Genomic DNA, 27,438 nt, shown 5'->3' on the forward strand with positions numbered 1-27,438 from the left:
TGCACCAAGGATATTGTGCTGCATAACTAAATACTTATAAGGTCCCAAAAGCGAGACCTGTTGGCTATGCCAATGCTTGTTTAATTTGTATGGGCCAAAGATTGTATCCTCTGAAGGTCTCTGAATGGTCAGTGGACTCGTACGGGTCTCCCCGGGTATGAATTTTGTGGCATCTCTGTCAGCCTTACTTTCTGGCCAACATCCCTTTGGATGCTGACATTTTAAGCCTGTACCTATAATGGCAAAGTTGAAACATCAAGTTCCAGAATACAAAGTGCTTTTGGCTTCAAAGCTACAAATGGCTAAATGTGTCACACATGAAATTGGGCTACTTGGCATCTATGCCTGTGCCAAAGAATAATTTCAAAATGGAGAGGTACTGACAACCAAGTACCTTCTGCCCAGGTCTACAGTGTGTTTAGATATTAATGAATCCTTGTCATTGGTTGCTCACCGAACCGGTCACAGTGCTCAAGAAGCATTGTTAAGGGATTGGTCTCTTCCGATTTTATTTGCTAGGACCAATACGCCCAATACTGACAACCATTACGCTGCAAAGCAGAAAATACAACTTTAAAATTCTTGCTCTTCGCACCGTGGTTTGTAGACCATTCACTCATGAAATGAAGTCCTCTTTTCAAATGTGTAGGAGAGTAAGATCTGCTTCACATGGGTACCCCCACTTTTTGCTGGTGTTTCACTGTTTTTCGACTTTAGTCTGGCTGTGGCCCTGCTAATCACTACCACAGCCTAGCTGCTTCCTCTCGAAAATGGTTTCCATGTACATTAGGTACATATCTAATTGGATTCTGGAGTGCCTTATAAGTCCCTAGTATATGGTATACTATGTACCTAGGGCATAGGTACCTCAGAGGCCTACCAGGGGCTGCAGCATGTATTATGCCACCCCTGGGAAGCACTCCAAAATGACGCTACAGGTCTGCTACTGCAACCTGGGTAAGGGTGGGCTTGCACCCCTTACTGTGGTATAGGCTACCTATATCACTACCTTATACAGACACATATAAACCTATAAGCAACTCCTATGGCAGGCCTTGACAATCCTGAAGGCAGAGTGCTTGGTTTTATGTGAGAGGGTGCCCAAGCATGAGCTGAGCCCCTCTGCAGCATTCAGAAATACTTCCTAATGCCTGTTCTGTGATTCAGCCATACCATATACTCTTAAGTGCATTATAACCTCGCGGTAAATGCCAACTTTGGAATGGCTGCATCAAAACATGTCGTGTTTGGTGTCAAACGCTTTGGAATACTACCCCCCGCCAGTTCTGGCGGGGGGGGGGGTAGCATTCCACCCTTCTAGAGGGAGAGACATGTTCACACTGACTAAACCCGGTTAAATCCATTCAAAGCCCTGGCATCACAAAATGGATGCCACTGCCACAGACACGGGTCTGGCCTCCTGCTGCTGGGGGAAACTACGGCAGGGGAGGCCTGGACAATAGGTTTCCTGTCACAGGGAGGTGTAACCACCTCCCCAGACAGGCTGATGTGTTTTGGGACAGGGTGGGTGCATTCAGTGAATGCTTTTGAGACATTGCCTGGGGCACACAAGGTGTCCCTGTGCATAGCCCGGTTCAATCTGGTTGCAGGGGCACTCAGCCCCTGCTCTGGCACGAAACTGGACAAAGGGGAAGGGGTGTAACCACCCCCTCCCCAGGCCCACCCATAGGTGGAGCCTTAGAGGTAGTCCATCCCCTAAACTTAGTATAAGTATGGGAAACCCGTCCCTAGGACTTTAGATGACCCTGGACGAACCTCTGAAACATATATCCTGGACCTTCGACTTTCTATCACGACTAGAAGACGGAAGAAATCTCCCTTGGGGTCAAGGAGTGACTTCCCTGCTTGGCAGGCACCAAAGAAGCAACTGACCGGTCTGCATTACTGAAGCTCCCACCGGACGCCGAAGTCTCTGCATCACCAGAGGTGGATTTCCAGACTTCCCCGAGGCTACCCTGAGTCCACAGCAAAGCTGAGGCCCGTGGCTATCGTGGGTAACGTGGAACCGTGACCCCTGGACACTGTGAACTTTTGCAGCAACAACACCTTTCTGGTCATCCTCAAAGTTGTGCTTTGGGCTCCGACTAGCCCCAGCCTTGAGCACCTCCTGCACCGAAAATTGTTGGCCTCCACTCCACAAGTGACCCGTGGGCCAGCTCCAAGTGCGACCGCTCGAGGCTCCTTCGCGATCACTAGACGTTGGCTAGCAGGTCCCCACGAAGGCAACTCCACTTCTAACTGTGCTTTTCTGGTTGCTCCAGACTTGTGCTTACTTACCCTTGCTGGGTGAGTCCATTAGACCTTGCTGGTCTGCACCGCAGTCCTTTCTCTGATTTCCTGAGACTTGCCGTTGCCAAGGCTTATTGGGTCCTTTCTGGTCGCCGACACCGCAGCACTCTACAGACTTCGTGGGACAGCTAGAATCCGGCTCGTGGACTTCATCGACGCCTCCTGGACCTCGTGGCTGAAGAGTCAAGACACTCGACAACTCACCTGAAGCACCCGACATCTGTGGGCATTGGTCTATCCTGCCCTAGGTCACTGGCAAGTGACCCAGACTCTGTCCCCTCTGCTTTCGGGTTCTTTACATCCTAGATCCAGGCTTGGATCTCTCTGGACACTTCTCCTCTTCTCGGCAGCAGCAGTTCTTTGCAGGCTTCCATTGGAATCGACGACGCGACCCGACACCAAAAGACACCTATGCACCCGGCTCCCCTGGGTGAGGTAACTCCAGTACTCCGGTACTCTCGAGGGTGCTAGCCCTAGAACTGTCTAAGTCCAAAAGGGTTTGGTCCTAGTTCAATTTGAAGTGTCCCGAAAATTCCAACCGCGACATTCCCCATAGAAAGTAATAGGAACTCACGGTTGTGTTTCCACACTGCATACGGCTCCCGTGGATCCCCGACGTCCTAACTTGGGTGGTTCCTTGGGGTCCCAGCGATTCTAGAGGTGATAGGCACCTTGCCTATCTCAGTCGTGGTTCTTATACCACTTTTTTAGTATATGGTTTGGTAGGCCCCTAGGGCCCAAACGTGTATTTGTGCTTTTACTGATGCTTAAACACTTGTAACTGAAGTACTTCGAACTCCAGTCTCATAAGGAGACTAGAGGGGTGTGATTTACCTTAAATACATATATTTTGAATATATACCTGGTATGGTTGTCTTTTCATTTGATCAAGAGATTATAGACTGGTAAAACAAGCTGCTTTACATTCCTTCAAGACTTAGCCTGAAGGCTGCTCTCCATAGCTACCACTAGGATAGCTTTCACATAAGGTTGTCTTTAATTTATCACCATAAGGGGTTGTTTGGACTGATACAAGGTGCCCACTAGAACTATTGGACAGCATATATCAGGCCACCTTCTCACATTGGTGTGCAGCGTGTGGGATTCCAGCTTGCTATTGTTTTAACAGATAATCTCAATTGAATTGATCAACTGAAAACCACTAAAGGTACCTGAGGTACATATAATCTCAAGTTTAGCTAAAGTAAGTTCTACTGAACTTAGAGCTGTGTGTCAAGGGATAGAAAACCCTTTCTACAACTCATGAGAGTTTAGTAGGCCACACTAGTGTAGGTAGTGCAATACACCACACCACATTAGTAATGTCTGACCAGCCAGGAACCTCTGATTCCCTACCAGGAACAAGTGAGCTCCTTCCCTACAAGTATGAGGATCTCTCCTTTGCTAGACTTAGGCTTATGCACCATTAGGAAGCTGAAGACAGGCAAAAGTCCATCCACACAGCATCTTATAGAGATACTGAAACTGGATGCCATTACAAGTCCTAGTGGGCCTGTAGATGGAAACAGTGTGGGTGGGGCAGCACTTGAGACTGGGTCCAGAGGTGGAAACTCCCCTGACCCCAACTCTGATGCTGACCAGACTGGTGACAATGACCAGACTCTGGTGGACACAGACCATCAGGATTAGGATGAGGAGAATAATGTTCCTTCCTTAATTCCTCCTGGTAGGCCTGAACACAGGGATAGAAGGGATAGATCTCTGTCAAGGGGATCTCTCCTCTATTGGAACCTCTATTTCTTCTCATAGAGGGAGAGAAAACTCCCAGGAGAGGAGAGAGAGACTGCTGAAGTATGAGCAAGACAAGTTCAACCTCAGAAAGCAGCAGATGGCCTTAGATAGGGAAGCCCTGGAGCGCTACAGAGCTACTAAAAAGGAGGGACTAGAGTCCCTTGGTGGCAGCAATTTTCCTAGAGATAGGGAGAGGTCTTATGACCATAGAAACCTAAGTAACATTGTCCCTCCCTACCAGAGTGGGGATGACATCAACAAATGGATAACTGCCTTGGGGAGGGCCTGTAAAGTACAGAATGTCCCTCAAGGTCAGTAGGCAGCAATCTTATGGCTCTCCTTTGCAGACAAAGGTAGAGGCAAGCTCCTCACTGTAAGAGAAGAGGATGCTGACGATTACAAAGTCTTGAAAAGTGCTCTGATAGATGGGTTTGGCCTAACCACTGAACAATACAGGTTAAAGTTCACAGATACCCAAAAGGCACAGAATCAGGACTGGGTTGACTTTGTTGACTGTGCTGCTAAGGCTCTGGAAGGTTGGTTATTGGGCAGTAAAGTGTGTGACTTCAAAGGATTGTATAATCTGATAATGAGGGAGCAGATTCTTAATAACTGTCAAAATCAGCTGTTGCACCAGTACCTGGTAGACTCTGATCTGACCTCTCCCCAAGAATTGGGAAAGAAGGCAGACAAATGGGTCAAAACCAGGGTGAGGCAGAAAGTACAGAACCAAGGTGGTGACCCTAAGAAGCAAGATTCTAAAAACTCTGATAAGGGTGGGGATAAGGGTATAGACCAGAAGCCTTCACAAGGGCCCCAAAAATCTTCTTCAGGGGGTGATTCCCAGTCAGGAAAGGGAAAAGGCCAAAATAAGCCCTGGTGCAAAATCTGTCAGCAGAAAACTCACTGGACCAGTGACTGCACCAAGGCTAAAGAAAATACTCCAACCACCACCAATGCCCCTAAGGCACCTGTTTCCCCTAGTACATTTACAATTGGTGGTGGAAATACACAGAATAAGGGTGTAGTAGGGTTGACCCTGGTTTCTGAGATGGACTCTGGCCTAGTCAGAGTACCAACTCAGGCTGTGCTTGTCAGTGATGGGGGCAAGGATATGTCCCCCTTTGTGAGCCCCAGTAACCTGGGCAAATACAGACAGCAGCCGTTAATAATAGAGTAGAAGCTTGGGCATTCAGGGACACAGGAGCAAGTGTCCCTATGGTGACAAAAGATCTTGTGGATCCTGGGCAGATTATACTTGGTGAAATGTACCAAGTGACCAATGCTAGCAATGTCAGAACAGACCATTCTCTGGCAGTTGTTAACTTCTCCTGGGGAGGGGTAACTGGCCTTAAGAAGGTTGTGGTAAGTGCAGACCTACCAGTACAGTGCTTGCTTGGCAATGATCTGGAAACTTCAGCTTGGGCTGAAGTGGAACTCAGGACTCATGCAGACATGTTAGGGATCCCTGCGCATGTCTTTGCTGTGACTAGGTCACAGGCTAAAATGTCAAAAGCTGGACAGGCCCTGGATTCTGGAATAATGGACCAGGTGCCTCACAAGAGGAGGAGCAGTAGGGTTAAGGCAGAGCCTTCCCGCCTGTCTCAGGAAACTGATCAGTCTCCTCAGGGAGATGATCTTGAGCCTGAAGAAGGAACTGTCCCAGAGGAGCTTGAACCTGATCAGGTTGAGTTCTTAGGGACAGGGGGCCCTTCCAGGTCTGATCTGAGCCAGGAGCAGAAAACCTGCCCCTCTCTTGAAACCCTCAGACAGCAAGCTGCTGATGAGGCTGCTGGGAATGCTAGTGGCACCCATAAATTTTATTGGGATGATGGACTCCTATACTCAGAAAGTAGAGACGCCAAGCCTGGTGCATCCAGGAGGTTGGTTATACCTCTGAAGTTTAGGGGTTTCCTATTGACACTAGCCCATGATATTCCCCTAGCAGGACACTTAGCCCAGAACAAGACTTGGGACAGAATTGTTCCTCACTTTCACTGGCCACACGTCTGAAAATACAAAGGAGTTTTGTCGCTCCTGTGTAACCTGCCAAACCAGTGGCAAAGCAGGTGGCACTACAAAGGCCCCCCTGATACCACTACCTGTGGTGGGGGTTCCCTTTGAGAGTGTTGGGATTGACATAGTTGGTCCCATGGATCCTCAAACTGCATCTGGGCACAGGTTTATACTGGTGGTAGTGGATCATGCCACTAGGTATCCAGAAGCAATTCCCCTAAGGACCACTACAGCACCTGTAGTGGAAAGAGCTCTCTTGAGTGTGTTCTCAAGAGTAGGCTTTCCTAAGGAGGTAGTATATGTCAGAACAGACCATTCTCTGGCAGTTGTTAACTTCTCCTGGGGAGGGGTAACTGGCCTTAAGAAGGTTGTGGTAAGTGCAAACCTACCAGTACAGTGCTTGCTTGGCAATGATCTGGAAACTTCAGCTTGGGCTGAAGTGGAACTCAGGACTCATGCAGACATGTTAGGGATCCCTGCGCATGTCTTTGCTGTGACTAGGTCACAGGCTAAAATGTCAAAAGCTGGACAGGCCCTGGATTCTGGAATAATGGACCAGGTGCCTCACAAGAGGAGGAGCAGTAGGGTTAAGGCAGAGCCTTCCCGCCTGTCTCAGGAAACTGATCAGTCTCCTCAGGGAGATGATCTTGAGCCTGAAGAAGGAACTGTCCCAGAGGAGCTTGAACCTGATCAGGTTGAGTTCTTAGGGACAGGGGGCCCTTCCAGGTCTGATCTGAGCCAGGAGCAGAAAACCTGCCCCTCTCTTGAAACCCTCAGACAGCAAGCTGCTGATGAGGCTGCTGGGAATGCTAGTGGCACCCATAAATTTTATTGGGATGATGGACTCCTATACTCAGAAAGTAGAGACGCCAAGCCTGGTGCATCCAGGAGGTTGGTTATACCTCTGAAGTTTAGGGGTTTCCTATTGACACTAGCCCATGATATTCCCCTAGCAGGACACTTAGCCCAGAACAAGACTTGGGACAGAATTGTTCCTCACTTTCACTGGCCACACGTCTGAAAATACAAAGGAGTTTTGTCGCTCCTGTGTAACCTGCCAAACCAGTGGCAAAGCAGGTGGCACTACAAAGGCCCCCCTGATACCACTACCTGTGGTGGGGGTTCCCTTTGAGAGTGTTGGGATTGACATAGTTGGTCCCATGGATCCTCAAACTGCATCTGGGCACAGGTTTATACTGGTGGTAGTGGATCATGCCACTAGGTATCCAGAAGCAATTCCCCTAAGGACCACTACAGCACCTGTAGTGGAAAGAGCTCTCTTGAGTGTGTTCTCAAGAGTAGGCTTTCCTAAGGAGGTAGTATCTGACAGAGATGCAAACTTTATGTCAAGTTACTTAACTGCTATGTGGAAGGAGTGTGGGGTGAATTACAAATTCTCCACACCCTATCACCCACAATGCAATGGTTTAGTTGAAAGGTTCAACAAAACCTTAAAGGGCATGATTAAAGGACTCCCAGAGAAGCTTAGGCAAAAATGGGACCTTCTCTTGCCCTGCCTTTTATTTGCATACAGGGAGGTGCCTCAGAAGGGGGTTGGCTACAGCCCTTTTGAACTTCTGTTTGGTCACCCTGTCAGGGGTCCATTGTGTTTGGTGAAGGAAAGATGGGAGTTACCTCTCAAGCCCCCAAAGCAAGACATAGTGGACTATGTACTTGGTCTCCGCTCCAGGATAGCTGAGTACATGAAAAAGGCAAACAAAAGCCTTGAGGCTAGCCAGGAACTGCAAAAAGCCTGGCATGACCAAAAGGCTGTACTGACTGTTTATCAGCCAGGACAGAAAGTGTGGGTGTTGGAGCCTGTGGCCCCAGCAGCTCTCCAGGACAAGTGGAGTGGACCCCACACTACTGTTGAACAGAAAGGGGAGGTTACCTACTTGGTAGACCTTGGAACACCTATGAGTCCCCATAGGGTTCTCCATGTCAACAGGTTGAAGCCATATGTGGACAGGGCTGACATGGGCTTGCTCATGGCAACTGATGAGGGACAGGAGGAAGAGAGTTACCCACTCCCTGACCTCCTCTCACAGAACCCTGATGATGGGTCTGTTGATGGTGTAGCCTTGGCAGGCAGCCTCACTGCCCAGCAGCAAACTGATTGCAGACATGTTCTCAATCAGTACAGACATATGTTTTCACTGACTCCAAGTCAGACTACCTGGTGCACTCATGAAGTGGACACTGGGGATAGTCTGCATATTAAAAATAAGATTTATAGGCAAACTGACCATGTCAGGGACTGTATCAGGACAGAAGTCTAGAAAATGTTGGATCTGGGTGTGATTGAGCCCTTAGATAGCCCTTGGGCTAGTCCAGTGGTCCTTGTGCCAAAACCTCACACCAGTGGTGGAAAAAGAGAGATGAGGTTTTGTGTGGACTACAGAGGCCTCAATGCAGTCACTAGGACTGATGCCCATCCAATACCAAGGGCAGATGAGCTTATAGATACTTTGGCCTCAGCCAAGTATCTTAGCACATTTGACTTGACAGCTGGCTACTGGCAGATCAGACTAGCTGATGATGCAAAGCCAAAAACAGCATTTTCTACCCTTAGTGGGCACTATCAATTTGTGGTAATGCCCTTTGGTTTGAAGAATGCACCTGCCACTTTCCGAAGGTTGGTGAATACAGTTCTCACAGGCCTGGAAAGCTTTAGTGCAGCATATCTAGATGATATTGCTGTCTTTAGCTCCACCTGGGAGGATCACCTGGTCCACCTAAGGAATGTTTTGAAGGCCCTGCAAAAAGCAGGCCTAACTATCAAGGCTACTAAGTGACAGATAGGGCAGAGTCAGGTTGTGTACCTGGGCCACCTTGTAGGTGGAGGCCAGGTTCAACCATTGCAGAGCAAAATCCAGACCATAATGGAATGGACTGCTCCAACTACCCAGACTCAGGTGAGAGCCTTCTTAGGCCTGACTGGGTACTATAGGAGATTTGACAAAGGGTATGGATCAATAGTGACACCCTTGAATGACTTAACTTCTAAGAAAATGCCCCAAAAGGTTCAGTGCACAGCTAGCTGTCAAAAGGCTTTGATGACCTGAAGCAGGCCATGTGTACTGCTCCCATTCTGCAGAGTCCTGACTGCTCCAAAAAATTCATTGTTCAAACTGATGCATCTGAATTGGGGGTTGGGACTGTACTGTCACAATTGAATGAAGAAGGTCAGGATCAGCCAGTAGCTTTCATAAGCAGAAGGCTGACCCCTAGAGAGAAACGTTGGTCAGCTATTGAGAGGGAGGCCTTTGCTGTGGTTTGGGCTCTGAAGAAGTTGAGGCCATACTTGTTTGGTACTCACTTACTTGTTCAGACAGACCATAAGCCCCTCTTATGGCTAAAACAGATGAAGGGTGAAAATCCCAAACTGCTTAGGTGGTCCATTTCCCTATAGGGGATGGACTTTACAGCGGAACATTGACCTGGGAGTAACAATGCCAATGCAGATGGACTCTCTAAGTATTTCCACTTAGAACATGGAGATGCAACTGGTCAAGGTTAGTTTAATGTCCTGATATTTGGCGGGGGGGGGGGGTTGTGTAGAAGAGTAGGATCTGCTTCACATAGGTACCCCCACTTTTTGTTGGTGTTTCACTGTTTTTCGACTTTAGTCTGGCTGTGGCCCTGCTAATCACGATCAAAGTCTAGCTGCTTCCTCTCTGGTTTCCATGTACATTAGGTACATATCTAATTGGATTCTGGAGTGCCTTATAAGCCCATAGTGTATGGTATACTATGTACCTAGGGCATAGGTACCTCAGAGGCCTACCAGGGGCTGCAGCATGTATTTTGCCAGCCCTGGGAAGCACTCCAAAATGACGCTACAGGTCTGCTACTGCAACCTGGGTAAGGGTGTGCTTGTGCCCCTTACTGTGGTATAGGCTACCTATATCACTACCTTATACAGACACATATAAACCTATAAGCCACTCCTATGGCAGGCCTTGACAATCCTGAAGGCAGAGTGCTTGGTTTTATGTGAGAGGGTGCCCAAGCATGAGCTGAGCCCCTCTGCAGCATTCGGAAATACTTCCTTATGCCTGTTCTGTGATACAGCCATACCATATACTCTTAAGTGCATTATAATCTCACGGTAAATGCCAACTTTGGAATGGCTGCATCAAAACATGTCGTGTTTGGTGTCAAACGCTTTGGAATACTACCTCCCGCCAGTTCTGGTGGCGGGGGTAGCATTCCACCCTTCTAGAGAGAGAGACATGTTCACACTGACTAGACCCGGTTAAATCCTTTCAAAGCCCTGGCATCACAAAATGGATGCCACTGCCACAGACACGGGTCTGGCCTCCTGCTGCTGGGGGAAACCCCGGCAGGGGAGGCCTGGACAATAGGTTTCCTGTCACAGGGAGGTGTAACAACATCCCCAGACAGGCTGATGTGTATTGGGGCAGGGTGGGCGCATTCAGTGAATGCTTTTGAGACACTGCCTGGGGCACACAAAGTGTCCCTGTGCATAGCCTGGTTCATACTGGTTGCAGGGGCACTCAGCCCCTGCTCTGGCACGAAACTGGACAAAGGGGAAGGGTTGTAACCACCCCCTCCCCAGGCCCACCCATAGGTGGAGTCTAAGAGGTAGTCCATCCCCTAAACTTAGTATAAGTATGGGAACCCCGTCCCTAGAACTTTAGATTGCCCTGGACGAACCTCTGAAACATATATCCTGGACCTTTGACTTTCTATCACGACTAGAAGACGGAAGAAATCTCCCTTGGGGTCAAGGAGTGACTCCCCTGCTTGGCAGGCACCAAAGAAGCAACTGACCGGTCTGCATTACTGATGCTCCCGCCGGACGCCGAAGTCTCTGCATCACCAGAGGTGGATTTCCAGACTTCTTCGAGGCTACCTTGAGTCCACAGCAAAGGTGAGGCCCGTGGCTATCGTGGGTAACGTGGAACTGTGACCCCTGTACACCGTGAACTTTTGCAGCAACAACACCTTCCTGGTCATCCTCGAAGTTGTGCTTTGGGCTCCGAGTAGCCCCAGCCTTGAGCACCTCCTGCACCGAAGATTGTTTGCCTCCACTCCACGAGTGACCCATGGGCCAGCTCCAAGTGCGACCGCTCGAGGCTCCTTCGCGATCACTAGCCCGTTGGCTAGCAGGTCCCCACAAAGGCAACTCCACTTCTAACTGTGCTTTTCTGGTTGCCCCAGACTTGTGCTTAATTACCCTTGCTGGGTGAGTCCATCGGACCTTGCACTGCAGTCCTCTCTCTGATTTCCTGAGACTTGGGTTTGGTCCTAGTTCGATTTGAAGTGTCCCTAATCTTTAAAATTCCAACCGCGACATTCCCCATAGAAAGTAATAGGAACCTGCGGTTGTGTTTCCACACTGCATACGGCTCCTGTGGGTCCCCGACGTCCCTACCTTGGGTGGTTCCTTGGGGTCCCAGCGATTCTAGAGGTGATAGGCACCTTGCCTATCTCAGTCGTGGTTCTTATACCACTATTTTAGTATATGGTTTGGTACGCCCCTAGGGCCCAAACGTGTATTTGTGGTTTTACTGATGCTTAAACACTTGTAACTGAAGTACTTCGAACTCCAGTCTTATAAAGAGACTAGAGGGGTGTGATTTACCTTAAATACATATATTTTGAATATATACCTGGTGTGGTTGTCTTTTCATTTGATCATTCAAGAGATTATAGACTGGTAAAACAAGCTGCTTGACATTCCTTCAAGACTTAGCCTGAAGGCTGCTCTCCATAGCTACCACTAGGATAGCTTTCACATAAGGTTGTCTTTAACCTATCACCATAAGGGTTTGTTTGGACTGATACAAGGTGCCCACTAGAACTAGTGGACAGCATATTTCAGGCCACCTTCTCACAAAATGCAAACAACATTTTTTGCTCTGATTTGAAGGATGGCATCCCCCCCCCCCCCCCTCGATCCCTTCACCACCAATCAGGGCGTTGAGCTCACACTGATTCACATCCAAATTGTAAAGCTTTGGACTCCCAAAATGTGTGGAGCTACCTCTGGAGCTGAAGAAGGGAAGGGGGCTGGTAGATCTGCACTAGTATTACATTCAAGATCCTTGGTGTAGAGAAGAAGGTCTGATGGCTTGTTTCCTCTTTCCTGCTTTTTCAATCAATCATTGCTATATCTGAATGGGGTGTGTGCTCTACCAGAGATCTTACTCTTGACTGCTTGCTACATTTCTCTTCAGTCTGTTCCAAAATACTATCCTACAAGTTAGGGTTCTCAGCACTGAAGATTCAGACATTTTTCAGTTAAAGACCCTTAGGTATGCCTCATGTCAGGTCACACTGATTGTAGTCATGTGGCCTGCACATGGGTGCAGAAAACCTAACAACATGGACTTGAGCAAAGTAGATGGAATTCCCTCACGTGGTGTGGGTAAATAATGTCTCCATTATTGATTTAGATCCCATCCCTTGGTTGCTAAGCAGTCTCCCCCAAAGAGTACTAAGCCCTTCTTTTGCTGTTTGGGGTACTTACGGCTTCATAACCTTTTTTGAACATCAGGTATCCATGCCAAATGTGCATGCTTGGGGTTGGGTGTGGCTCACCCAGGCATTGCGCCTTACCCCTGCGCTCTACCCTTACTACAGTTGTTCTGACTCCCTCGGGCCGACTGTTGGGGACATTTCGTAGTGGGTATTAGGCCCGATAGTTGGGCAGGCCGCCCCACTTTTGAGCAATCATTAAAGTTTCATTGGAGCCTCCAGGTGTATATTGGAGGTAAAAGTCCTCTATTTGCCCCGGGGGAGAAGGGGGTTTAAAGACTGTTGGGGTTATTTGGGGGTGGGAGCTTGGCCCAGTGTCAGGGTAGGCCGCTCCTACCCCTTTTGGCAACTAAGAGAGACTCTCTAGTGTCCAAAGGGCTTTCTGCCCCCACGAGGATCAGATTGGAGGTAAAGGCCGGGGTGGCAGAAAGGCCTTTATGGCATGGAGGAGGGGAGGGCACAAGCCCATTGCCAGTGGGCCACTCCTCTCATCAGAAATACCTCCCTGGTCTCTAATGGTGGATCCCTGCTTGGAGATTGCCTTCCTGTAGCGATCCGCAAGCAAGGATCCAATAGGGAGGGATAACATTGGGCAAGCAAGCAAGGATCCAGTAAGGAGGGATAACATTGGGCAGGGGAGATTCCCCCTTTCCAATGTTAACCACCATACAAATCAGTGCATGTGGGCAAAGATATGCCCCTGATCACTGATGCCATAGAAGTGAAACGAGCTGATCGACTCATTTAACTTTCACTTTCAATGGAATGAAGTCAGCCCACCATGTGCACTGATCACCATTACAAGCAAAAAAAAGCATCAGGCTTCTAGGAAAGCTCTTCCTCAGCAGCCTAATCTCAAAACAACAAAAATATCCCTCTGGTGTTCACACAAGAGGGAGTTCCTGCCTCTAGTGCTAGGACAAGCTGGTCACATCATTACTGCCTGATAGAAGGTGCTATGGATGTGTCCAGCACATCCATAGCACCCAAGAAGTTAATAACTGCTTGTTGTGAAACCACCTGTTTTTGGGATCCGCATTCTGGTAGATTGTCTTAGCCCCCAAAAGTGGTTCTTGCCGCCATGGAGAAAAGGAAAATGGACAAGTAATCCCTACACTTTTCTCTGGCTTATGCTTAAAGGTGTCGTACAAGCATACAGGTGTGTTTAGAATCAGGAAAACTCTTACTCTTACAGGTTATTGATAAGGGACGATGCCCTTAACCCCCACCCTCCACAACCACAAAACCAGCATACACAAACAGACTTTAACATTTTGTAGTAATTGATGTTTATAAGGGGCTAATCTAAAAGAAATCTGATGAATTATGAATATCACCATAATGTTAGAAAACTCAGTGATCATGAATGTTCTCAAAGTGAAGAAAATATAAACCCCCAAACACTGATCAACACTTATCTTGAATTAATTGGTCTAGAACTCCATTTATGCCTTCCAGCATCTTATTATTATGTGGTGGTGTATTATCTACTGCATACTTCTTGTGAACCAGAGGGTCACCAGTTAAATGTTCCAACAAGGAGAGCACCCCCCACCCCCATTGCCTTATTTCTAGCCCTGTCTTTCTCTATTTAGGGAGTGTGTAGCAGACAAGTGACATCTATTTAGTTTACCAGGATTTTTCACAGTTGATTGCTGCCTGGTGTTTGGAATTGTACTGTAAACAAGTCTCCCATGGATCTTAGAACAGCTCTACTTAATGATATACTGTATATATGTCGCTCCATGCTTATTCCTACTCTGATTGTCATTTGTTTTCCTCTTTTCCCATTATGTATGGCTTGATTGCTATATGTACAGCACTCTGATACCCGGACGGGTAATGTTCTCGCTATATAAAACTCGGCAAAAAAATACATAAATTCAAGGTAAATTCACTGTAATTGAACTGAGTGTGTGTAGGAAGCTGGCTCTGCATATGCTATACCAAGGTAAGGTATACTGTGCACAAAGTCCAAGGAGTCCCCAGAGGTACAGCAGAGGCGAAATTTGGTAAGTACTAACAGGTCTCTTTGTCGTAGTGTGGGCGAGCAGTTAGGCTTATCCAGAGGGTGTGTTAGGCATTTATTGTATTCACTCCATCAAGACTGAAGGTACACGCTCAGAGACTGAATCCAGACCAATTGGGTAAGTATAAAAAGTTTTTTTTCTAGAACCAAGCAGGTCTTGTTATAGGTAGGTAAAATATACTTTCAATCATAGAACATTTCAAGAAGTGCAATTCTGAATGGATTTGCAATTGCTACAGGTTTGTATTGGTTCGAAAAAGTTTGGATTACACAGTAATTACTTTGGATTACTTTCTCATTACTGCGGGAATACATCAACTACTCGGGTGATATGCCTAGATATCACACCCTAGACTTTGTCACTTACAGGTAAGTACAAAAATTGTAAGTTTGAAGCATAGTTACTTTCTTCCCATACAAAACAGGAGTTCAACAATTGGAACATTTTTGGAACAAAAACCCGTAACATCAGTTCCCATGGGAGAAAAATGGTTATCGGTTTTAAAGGTAAGTACTCGACTTGCAGGTATGACTTTTTGGGGTTAGGACCAAGGTTCTCCAAGGTCCAGGTAGGCACTCAAATTGCAACACCAGCAGGACTGGGGCGGCCGGGTGAAGAGTGCAGAGGCCCTTTGTTAGCCAAGGGGGCTAAGGGGGCCTTCGGTCAGGGGCTGCTTACGAGCAGGTCACCTGGGTGTGGGAGCAAAGCTCCTGGGGTTAAGATCAGCACTGCAGGGGCCAACAATCAGCACAGGAGCTGAACAACCAGTGGCACAGAGACGGCCGGGTGCAGAGTGCCAAGGTGACGTCGGGGACCCCGTGGATGTCAATGGAGATCTTCGGTTCAGTAAAGATGCTGCGGGCTCGGGCACGGGGGCTTCCTGGAGGCGACCTCTGGCTGGAAAGGTAAGTTGGGAACTTGGGGAATGCCTGGACACCGTCGGTTGGGCCACCCAAGACCGTGGGGCATCGGGTGCAGGGGTGTCTTTTGGTGCTGGGTTTTTCTTAACAGCTACGGTCGTGGTCAGGCGACTGTAGTCCGGTGGTGGCCCTTCCTTCTCCTCTTCATGGGGAAATAGAAGCCGGAACGAACAGTAGCTGTGGTCTAGTCTGCACTGCTGACGTCATCATGTCCCCTACAGAACGGGATAAATAGCGAGCCGGAACAGCATTTGAAGGGGAGGAGACGTCGGAGCCAGCGGGATGGAAGCGGCAGGAGGACGTGACCGAGGAAACGGGGGAGAGAGACGCTGAGATCCCATCACCGACATAGATTCCGGAAGAAACAGGTCCTTCCAGAGCAGCCAACCCAAGATTAGGGGACAACGCAGAGGAGCTACGCTGACCTGGAAAGCAGGCGGACGCGGGGGTTCCTTCTGCTGCGGCCCAGGAGTGTCGCTGCCCTAGGCTAGTCTTGTAGGGCAGGAGGGCCATAATAAGGAGGTGGTGGGAGGGGATACAGAGACCTTCGAAGTGTGGGGGTTTGCGAAGGGGAGGTGGGTTAAAACGGGAGGGGGAGCACACCTCTGAAGAACAGGCTACATGAGTGAAGGGCACCTGCATGGGAGAGTGGTTAATAAGAGCGAGAGGAGTTCACTCACAACCATTTTTCTTTTCGTTCACGGGCAGACGGTGAAAGGTAGAGGATAACAGTGTAACTTCCGATCTGACGGCTATTATTTTGTTGTTGTTTTGCCTTTGAGGGATGCCTGAAGCCTGTGAACCTGGGAGGATGGAGTAGAAGGGAGACACCAGTGCATGGGAAACAAGAGGCTGGAGTATTGGGAACACAGGAAGGGAGACTCCAGTGCATGGGGAACAAGAGACTGTTTCACAATTAGAGTAGACCCGACCGGACACACTATGACTGCATTATAATTCTTTTTTTGTGTGGAATATCTTCCCAAAATAAAGTAGAAAAGAAAAAGTACTGTACCTATTCACTGTCTCGAGCCTGTCTATCCTCTATCCAGGCCAGCCCACAGGGACCTTTCAGGTTGAGGCTGCAGGTGTCGGCTTGAAGCTTGAGGGAGGTCGGGGCTCACCAGATCTCAGGTCAGGATCGCTTGGGAGACCTCCTCGTGGTGTTGGACCACTCAAACTTGGGACAGCGGGCATCTGTTGCTGAGTGGTGCCACCTGGATCCGGATTCCATGGTTGAGATCTTGCTTGAGCAAATGCGGTGCTCATGGAAGACAGAGTCTGTTAGATGAGTGCAGGGCAGGTCCTCGAGGCTCTGGGGGGTTGTTGGCTGCTGGATCCCCCGGGGTTCTCGCTGTAGGCATTTTGAAGTCAGGACAGGCTGGTAGGGCTGAGGCCAAATCAGTAGGTGTTCTCTTTTTCCTGGGTCAGCATAACTCTTCAGTCCTTCTTTCTTCCTCGAGTCAGGTTTAGGGTCACCCCTAAATACTAAATTTAGGGGCGTTAAAGGGGTATGCAGGTCGGGACCAATGGGTTCCTTCTTTGGGATGGGTACACCCCCTATTATGCCACTCTCCAGTGGGAGGGGGGCATGAGCCTCTTCCTAATTGGTTGGATCCCCTCATCTCCAAGATGGAGGAGACTTAGATATGTGGTTCGCCTCACCTCCCCCACCTGAGGGGCATGGTTGGCAAAGGTGGCCACACCTCTCCTCCTAGCTTGGTTTTCTCGCTGATCCTCCTGCCCAAAGTGGGTTCAGAACCGGTGGAACCACTTGCTGGGGGGCAGCAAAAGGCAGGGGGAGGAGGCATGACACCTCTGCCCAGGACGGCTTTTGTTTCTGGACACAGAGAGTGGGGGCTCTCTACCCCGGGGTCCAGAAACCTGTATGGTGGTGGCAAACGGCGGGCAGCCATTCAGGAACTACACCAGGACTGGTTGTTTTTCAGGGGGCATCTCTAAGATGCCCTCTGTGTGCATTTTACATTAAATCCCACACTGGCATCAGTGTGGGTTTAATTTGCTGAGATGTTTGCTACCAAACTTCCCAGATTCCTGTAAAGCCATCAGGGACCTGTGGAGTTCTTAATGACCAACTCACAGACCATATACTCTTTATGGCTTTACTGCACTTACAATGTCTAAGAATGGACTTAGACACTGTAGGGGTACATTGCTCATGCAATTGTACCCTCACATGGGGGCTAGAGCACCCTGCCTGAGGTGTGACTTACCTAGGCCCCAGGCAGTGGGTTGCAGGCATGGCACACAGGGATGTGTGCCATGTCGATTCTTCACTTTTCTCTGCACCAAAACACACAGCCTGCAATGGCAGTGTATGTGTGTTAGGGTGAAGATCCCCTAAAGGTGAAGGTGGCACAATAGGTGCTGCAGCCCTAGAGACCTTCCCTGGTCACAGTGCCCTTGGTACCCATGGTACCTGTTACAAGGGGTTAACCTGTGGCTAGAGAGGTGCCAATTTGGGGTACAAAGGTACAGTTTTGGGGAGAGAACAGACGCCTTGGGAACCTGATTGGCAGGGACCTAGGGCACATCAAGTTAAAGTGCATCAGAAACCTGGAAAACAGTGTGGGGAAGGGGCAACAGAAACCCACTTTCCCACAGCATGCTAACCACCAATTTCTGCCTTTGAAGATAAAATAGGGTAAGGGTTACTGGACTGGTTACACAAATACACGTGAGCACACTTGTGTGCTGGCTGCACATTAGAGACAACCATAGTATGCAGCCAGGTATTTGTGCGCACGTAGACTGGTGCAGAAGGGATTGTTCAGGTATTGGTAGTGCCCTGGGGTAGGCCTGATATTATGAGCGTAGATCGGTAATGCTTACTAAAGGTCTATAGTGTTTTCACTGTATTACTACAAAGTCCAGTGAGGTATCAAACTGGGGTAAAACATGCACCCGAGTATCCATTTCCAGTCTCCTTCATTCCACATACACATCTTACTGGACTTTAGGATTTGTCATATTTCTCTAGCTCAGCTCATAATCAGATTCCAGACCTCTGACCTCTCCCACCTCTCAGGTCACGGAGTGGGCGGGGAAAGTCTGCACAACTCCCGCCACAGGCAGGAGCTGAGGAAAAAGGATGTCCCACCCCAGCAGGGGCCGAAAGAACTGTTGCTGGCTCCTCCGTGGCTGCGGGTGCTGCGCTGGGAAGCATGCAGGGTCGCGGGGACCTGCCCTGCAGTCCGCGATGAGCCCCCAACCTGTGGGCATTCACAAACAAAAGAAGGATAAGAAAACAAGAATGCTGTGGCATGAAGCCTCAATGTAAGAGTGGTTTTCTGCTCATCAAACATGCACATCGTTTGCCCTGATGCACCCCATATTGCCCCTTGCAAGTTAATTTATATAAGTTATTTTGCTTGTGATGGCCCCACAATAGCAGGGGTACCACCAACGTTTCCAAAGGAATATTTGGGGGGACTGCAGAAGGACAGCAGCTCCCCCCTCCCACATAATACTATTAAGAGAATTATCCCTAAGTCTCCCGGGGCTTAAGACCCCAGGAGAGGTTTACCATTGTTTTAAAGCTCTTGGAGACTGTACTTTTGAGCAGAAGCTCTGGAAGGTGTGGACCCTTGTCGTTGTTTCTATGACTGCATTTTGTGGCTTGTGGATTGTAAAAGTAAGACTTTGCACACATAGTCTTGAATTTGATAAGCTTTATTGACAATATTTATATTGAACATTGTATGTTTACCATTATGATGAATGCTATGGATTATCACTACTGTGCTCAATGATTTAGTGGTGTTATAAGGTTGGAACATGACTTGCGGCTGAGTATACTTATGTAGTGACACCTTGACAAGGCCAGTAGGCCTTATTTAAAATGACATCTGCTTACATTGCGATGTTGCATCTGGTATAGGTGGAGGGTATTGTGACTATGATAATATAATATGAGGGTGTCAACTAAGGTATTCACCATATTGTTGATGTATATATTTTTTAATTGAATGCCTAGCATTTAGTAGTGTATGTCTTAGAACCCAATTCAGAGGGCCACAGGCACACAGGGCCTAAAGGGCCCAAACGAGAGGGTTGAGGCCTTGTACGCTTGATGTCCTGGGTCACAGTCTATTACGGATTCTGAGTAACTAGGACGAGTACTTCTTCTGCACTTGCCTCTCAGTGTTAAATGTGGTTGAGCAGTCTAAGGCTTCCTTGTCGCAGGGGTGGGGGGGGGGTGTTAGAGGGGCAGCTGTGGATACAGATCTGTGAACATGGGCTCACCACTCAAAATCCACTCAGCAGTAGCAATAAATTAATATCCAGACAAATGTTTGCTTTTATGAAAAAAGAAAAGTATTTTATTCCTACCACTAACCACACAAAGGAAAAATATGACATTTTCAAATGATAACACAATTCCCCTTGAGGTTGAGACTCTAGTGTTTCAATGTCAATTCCCTGTCCCACTTCCTCCTCACATTAGCTATTGTGGTATTCCCTATTCACTATTGGCAACATCCAGGGAATGCCCTACTAGCAGTCCGTGGCTCAAGAGTCCACTCTGACTCCTAAATTGAAGTAAAAAGTGCCCAAGCACTGCAGGGCTCTTAATAGTGAGTTACCCTGAGTCTGATAGGCTTGAAACAAGTCTTACCCACTCCGGTAGAACTGAAGTACGCAGAATCCTGGAGTACGCCCCGCCTGCGGGCGCTCACTGCAGTCCAGGTCCCGCTCAGGTGAGTCAGCTGCACGCTAACCTAACTGCTGCAATCGGTAGGTGCAGACTCTCTTTCCCTTGCATTTGCTGTCCAGAGCGATGTTTCCTGTACTCATCCGGCTAGGTAAGTGTCTCCACGCTCCCGATAGGGGAGTGATTTTGAGGCTCTGATCCTCGATCGCGAAATTGTGTGACAATGCTTCGCCTGCGTCCTCACTTGCTTAACAAAATAGGACCAGCTACAGTCCTCATTGCTCCTGGTGACCTACAGGTTACCACCGCTCGCAGTCTACAGGCTCCAGCCATATCAACATGGCACAAGTATTTCCATCAGCCCCTCCTGGCATATGGGGTTGTCGCACAGCTGCCACACAAGGCTTCAATCCTTACCGCAATGCAATCTCTATCATGTCGGTCCCCCCGGCATACAGGGTCACCACAACATTACAGGTCAAAGCTTCAGCCCTGACCCCATGGCAGTCTTGTCCATGGCGGTTTTCACTTGGACCACTCCTGGCACACAGGGGTTACCGATTCAGTCCTACACAGGCCAGTGACCTGATTGGTGCAGCAGCCATTTCCTCACATCTTGCACACACAGTCTGCTCAACAGGGATTCCCACTCGGCCATGCTTCCTCCAGTACTCCCCTCTTCCTCACAGGGCACTCTGGTCTTGGCAAGCAGGCAGGCTCGGGTGCTCCAGGCTCCAGGGCAGATGGTCTTGGAATCCCAGGTTGATGTTCCCTCACCCAGCAGGGAGACTAACAGGCCTTGGCCCCCAGTCCTGGTCACAGGCAGAAGTCTTGCCGAGCTACCCACCCTCACACATGCTGTCTGGCTTCTTGAACAGATGACAATATTTAGGGTCTCAACCTTCCCTTCTTATAGTCCATTTTCAGACACCAAATGTGATTTAGGGTCTGGGTCTTTGAAGGTTTATGTTGAGGGTTCTGCTTCTTTTGAGGTATTTACTTCTCTATTCCGTTTCATCTGTCACAGCAGGAGCGTCTCTGAAGCTTAGCCCAGGGCTCCTAGCCTATTGTTTATCATTTTTCTTATTAGACCATATCCTTCCTAAGATGTACCCAGACCCCTTCCTAGTGACCTCTCACTTAATCAAAGAGCACCTGTTGAAGTGTACAGGGGAGGCATGGCCCTCCCTCCCCTCCCCAGAATCTGTCCCACCGAGCTTATAGGAATGCAAGAATCCACAAATCTGTCTGAGGGTGGATCTCTCTAACTCCACTCCATGTTTCACTATACAGTCCTGGGACTCCCAAAATGGAGCCTAGTGCCCTCCATGTATTGTACTACCCACAGGCATACATACACCCAGTACATGCACTGTTTCCTTTATGTACTGTACCACTCAAAGGTGCACATAAAACCAGCATGTGCATCTACCATGCACAAACTGTATCCCTCGTGTATTGAACCACTCACAGGTACACATATAACCAGAATATGCACTTATCCTGCACGCACAGCACTACATCATTCAGATACTGTAGCACTCATAGGCACATGCACCTCCAGCATGTACATACACCATGCACGCACTACTCAGTACTGCATTATCCCTGTATGGCAAATTCCCAGGCACACATATGTTCAGTGCAGATACACTCCTTCTGTGCTATGCAGCCCTTCAGACAAACCTGATGTAGGCCAAGAGTGAGTTAAACATTCCAGCAGTGGAACCTTTAAAAACCGAGTGAGCCTGTAGACCTCACTTGAGTGACACTGGTTAAAAAGGACCTGTTCACTCCTACTAATCTCTACACGGTATGCTGCCACCACTGAGCTTGTGTTGCTTAACTTGTACCGAAGGAAGTGACCTTGCATCACTGGGAGAGTAGTGCTTTCTGCACCCATCCTGGTTTAACAAAACCACAATCCGTGAGAAAGCCTATGACATGGCGCATACGCATGATCCGTGTTTGCCTATAACAACACAAATCAGCATTAGGGATTCAGACATCAGTGGAGTTGGCCACTCAGTGCAGGGGTTCACGTCCATTAACTTGAAGAGGACTTTTCCGTCCCAACAGTGTGTGTGTAATTAATGAACTTTTCCTTTTCAACAGCAAAAGCCCTGACTGGGCAATAATTTGAGGGTTGTTGCATGCCAGCGAATCAGGACTGTCAGTCTACACCACCTCCTGTGAGTAGGTCATGGGCTGCTCTGCTTCGTACCCCGATAGAGTCAAGTGCTACAATAGGGTGTTTATTTGCCACTAAAAAGACAATTGCAGATTTATTACTTGGAAAGGATTCAAAACCTTTGCAACTAATAACCCAATTTCTTACAAAGAGTGTGTATTCCTTTCCTTACATTGTGATTATATTGAGCTGGATGGAGGGCACCTTCACACTCAAAATCCCATATTGCAAAATCTAGTTGAGCACAATGCTTTCATGTAAAGCATTCAGAAATATTTGCATATTAGTATTTGAGCCCTGTTAGTGAGGACTCCAAGTTATTCTGCATGAAAAAGTTTTAACTTCTAACTTTAGGCACTGTAAATACTAAGCAATGAAGGGAATGGAAAATGTACTTTCAGACCAAGCAGCAGAGAACAAGAGGCATGTGGCAATTTACACACACACAATAAATCACTATTCTGCATGCTTTGCATGAATTATGAAAACTGCTTACATGTTAAGGCCTTGCTTTGTGGCCTAGTGCTAAGTGAATGTGCTCAATACATTGACCCTATTAATATATACACACACACACGTACATACCACACTCTGCCTGGGAAGCATGCAGATGAATCCATGTGTCATTGTGGCATAGAACAAAATGGTCCCTTGCAGAAAAGTTGCTGAGCAGCAGGGGAACAGTTCCACCACCCACAATGGAATTTCCTAACTGCCAAGACTGAGCCCTCTGGTCCACCTCCCTAGTATACATAAAGTCTGTTGTCTGAATCTACGCACATGTGGTAGGTGCTTCCTCCACCACAGGGGCTGTGGAGGCCCTAATACCATCTCTGAATAAGTGACTCTGGTGGCTACTCCATATGAAAGGAGAGGTAGATAGATGCTGAGTATATCCTGACCACTATCAAGGTGATGTCAGGAGAAGCTGGAAATGGGTGCCATTATTTTTCAATAGTTCAAAAAGCAGTCACCTGGAAAACAGGACAGTTGGACAGAGTCCCTGCTGTGGTTTCAGTTCTGTGGTCTCATCACCCTCTCATATGGTGGCAAGACTATACAAGAATGACACGTCCAGAAGTTGGTCCATCTACACTTTGTTGTACGCGGTATCAAATGTGGCAAATGTGCCTGGCAAAATCAACAAAAGAGACACCAAGACAAGGTGGTTATGGGCAGTCCAAACTAATCCTTCCACTGCACATCTGTGACCACAACTGAATCCTAGCTGAAATGAATTTACTACAATATGCCAACTGCTTACCAAGTTATGGTGCAGAGATCAACATGCATAGAATACAGACGGTGGCTTGATAACATGCCTTTAGGAGGCAGGGTCAGGCTGTGGCATAGGGAGTGGGGGTAAGTCAGCAGGTAGGCGGCTGTGTACTGGGACGGATAGTGAGACTGAGGTGGCTATAAGGTTCATTGGTGTTGTGGTAGTTGGAAAGAAGGATGATTAAGGAATGAAATCGTGGGCGTGAGGGAGTTATGGTGGAGATATAAATACTATAGAGCAAGTCTGCTGTGAGCATCTTGCGGTGTGTTGACTAGATGCGAAATGGTGCTGCAGAAGTTACCAGGCAGGGAGGTAAATGAAGAGACAGGGTTGATGTGAGGGAAGAGTGTGCTTATCACTCAGTGGTAAAGAATGGTGGAAAGGAATAAGAAGATCTCTCCAAATATCCGACCTCCTTCTTGAGACAGCATTAACTTATTTTCTTTTCATTTCCAATCACAGGACAGATACTCACCTTGGAAAATGGATGAGGACCAGTTATGTGATGGTGTCCCACGGCACTGCACGACTAACAAATATTGCAATTCTCGGGTAAATGCAAAGTGGTTCATATTAATATTAGCTTCATAGACAGGAGTGGGGTGTGTGGAGCGAAAATGCTAAAATGATCTTGCACACTGCACCTCAGCAAGGCTTTGCACATCCAAAATGTTTACCAAATATTTTTGCGAAAAGGAGCAGTTGCCAAGGTACTTTAACTCAATTGAGAAAATAAGTGCTGTGCAGTGTGGAAGATAGCACAGAATCTAGATGTAATCAATATTTTGTTATAAGAGCAGAACTTAATATGGTGATCACCCTTACAAAACACGCAACGCTTCCTATTTGGAACAGATTTCCATAGCACAATTCAGGGATCACCCCTAGACTGTGGCAACTCTCTACTCAAGAAAATTACCAGCTCAACTCTGACTCAGTTGAATAGTGTCCTTCACACTGCAGATCACCTCTTCAAAGAGCTCAGGAAATGTAACCAAATCACTTCACCCTTAGGGATCTCCACTGGCTTCCTCTGCTGATCTGAGCCATGTGCAAGCCCTGCTTCAGCATAAACAACGGTCTAACCATCAACATTGGTGGTTGGTAACTCAAGATGACATTCACTCGAGGGTTGGTGACATGGTTGCTCTTTGACGTCAAGGGGAGATTGAGGGTGGGTCATTGCACTCGTTCTGTTAAGATCTTAATTTATATTTGTGTTTGATCTTTCACAGGACAAATGTCATCGCAGGCCTCGGGATTTCGGCAAGGCATGTCAAAGCGGTCCCTCCTGTCAGCCTGTGTGCATGGCCCCAGCAGCACAGGTAAATACCCAAAGGCGATCTGTATATGTGTGTCTTTCATAATACGTTAAGAGAGACAGGGTTAAGTTTCAATTGGTACCTGGCAAATTTCAGGTGCTTTTAGGTTTTGTTTAATAGAGGCCAACTGAATTTAATGCTGACTAAGGTTTTTTCAGTTAGTTTTTAATCAGAGGGTACAAACGGTTACAAGAACAATATGGGTATAACATACAATTCTGTTAATGAGTTTTAGTGACATGATAAATAATTATGTTAAAACTTCAGTAATTTGTTAATTGTCGGTGGAATCCATGTTGCCATTTTAGCCCTATGATATGCAGTTATCTCTTGTGTATATATCAGATAATATTGTCACTCTCTCTCTCTTAGTATGAGGAGATTATATATATATATATATATATATAAGGAAATGCCTCTTTTCGCATGGTCACTACCATATTTTTGGACTGATGCTGCTCGTTTTTCGACTCCGAGTGTGCACTGAAGCCTGCTATCCAGACCTCAGTGCCAGTGTTCCTAACTCTTAACAAAAATATGTTGCATTAGCTCTACCCAGTTGGCAAGTACTGACTTACTTATAAGTCCCTAGTACATGGTACCCAGGGCATGTATGGCAGAGTGTCCAAACAGGGCTGCATTTCTGGTTGTGTCACCCTGGGTGTGACAAGGAACAAAATGGCTCCCAGCCTGCCCTGCAGACTGGAAGGACAGTGTATACACTACTAGCACAACTTTGCCATAAAAAAAAAATGGCAAAGTCACCACTCCCTTAACCTGTATAAGACTCTCCAAAGGGAGGCCTTTGAAATCCTATGGCAGGGAGCTGCATATTGTTAAGTAAGACATATATCTATTTATATGCCTTAACAGCAATACTTCGAAAGTGTCGTTTTGCTGGGGAAAAGTAAGTAGCCCCATTGGCTAACACAGGGTCACTGAAACTGACCCACGAGAGCAGTGATTGAACAGCCAGGTTTTTAATGATTTTCTAAAAGCCAGTAATTGGGTTTCCCCTTTTTGCTCTAAAGGGAGAGAGTTCTACAGTCTGGTGGTGCCTACCAGAAAACGTCTGCCGCCCCAGCCAGCTTTTTTGAACTTGGGAACCACCATGTTGTAAGCAGAAGTAGACCTCAGCGTCCGAGCTGGAACATACCATTGGAAATTCCGTTTAAAAAAGCTCGGACCTACACCATGTGTCGCTTTAAAGGCAATGCAAAGATCCTGAAAGTTGATGTCTTTTTTCACTAGGAGCCAGTGAAGTTGTCTGAGCGCAGAAGCGTCAGACTTGTGCTTAGGGATACCCAACAGCAATCGAGCAGCAGCGTTTTGCACAATTTTAATTTTGGTGAGTCATTTTTTCCTTAAATTAACAAAAAGACCATTACAATAGTCGGCCCTGGACAACACCAGGGCTGAGATGACCAGTTTTTAAAGATTATGAGGGATAAATGGAAAAACTTTACTAAGAAGTTTTAGTGTGTAAAACGAAGCTGAAGTAATGGTGTTAACATGACCCTCAAACGTGAGCTTGGAGTCAAAGGTAACTCCCAGATTCATCACCTTGCTTAGTGGTAAAGGGAGAAAGCCAAATTCGCGAGGCCAATAAGAGGGCAACCAAAAGGACACATTATTTCCAAAAAGAAGGACCTCAGTTTCATTGGAATTAAGCTTCAAACCATTTGAGGCCATTCAATGCCCGACTTGGAGAAGACAGTTGTAAAACCGTGAGGCTGGGTCAGAAGAATTGCTTGCCACAGATACTAATATTTGGGTATCATCAGCATAGGAAATTACTGAGAAACCCCAGGATCGAATCAATTGTGCCAGAGGGGCAACATAGATATTAAAAAGGGTCGGACGCAGTGAGGAGCCCTGGGGAAAACCACAAGGGAGTGTAAAAGTAGACGATTTAAAATCGGCTAATGCAACAAATTGTTCTCGATCCGTCAAGAACGACTCAAGCAAAGCCAAAGCTCTCTAATTATGCCTATCTCATCAAGACAATCCAGCAGTTGTTTCTGATTAATGGTATCAAAAACTGCAGAGAGATCCAACAGCACCAAAGCTGCGTATTCCCCTGCATCAACTGTCTGCCTAACCAACCACTCAGACACCTCCGCTCCACAGGACTCCGACTCGCACTCAGCCCACGCATATACAGAACCAGATCAGGAGGACGGGCGTTCTCTTACATTGCTCCTAAAGCATGGAACGACCTTCCGCTCCACATCAAAGCCTCCTCCTCTCTTCTTGAATTCTGCAAGAAACTGAAGACCTGGCTTTCAGTTAACAAACCTACTGCAGACAGGGCTAGGCACACACAACTTATTAGCACCAGTACACCCTTGCGAGTGATAGTGCACTTTACAAATACACATAACATAAAGAAAGTGCTCTTAAATGATGGAGAAAGCATTAGGAAGTGATACCAAG

The 27,438-nt window shown here is 47.5% G+C and overlaps 1 protein-coding gene across 1 annotated transcript in view; it reads left to right on the forward strand.

The window, feature by feature from the left end:
- Nucleotides 1-27,438, forward strand: part of CCDC159 (coiled-coil domain containing 159) — a 144,671-nt gene that overhangs the window by 12,425 nt on the left and 104,808 nt on the right. The window contains exons 3-4 of the mRNA XM_085600529.1: nucleotides 24,143-24,232; nucleotides 24,916-25,005. Coding sequence (XP_085456655.1) covers nucleotides 24,143-24,232; nucleotides 24,916-25,005 — 180 coding nt within the window. The remainder of the gene's footprint in view (nucleotides 1-24,142; nucleotides 24,233-24,915; nucleotides 25,006-27,438) is intronic.

This window comes from Triturus cristatus, chromosome 4_2 (assembly GCF_964204655.1).
Source record: "Triturus cristatus chromosome 4_2, aTriCri1.1, whole genome shotgun sequence".
In the NCBI taxonomy this organism is placed as follows: Eukaryota; Metazoa; Chordata; class Amphibia; order Caudata; family Salamandridae; genus Triturus; species Triturus cristatus.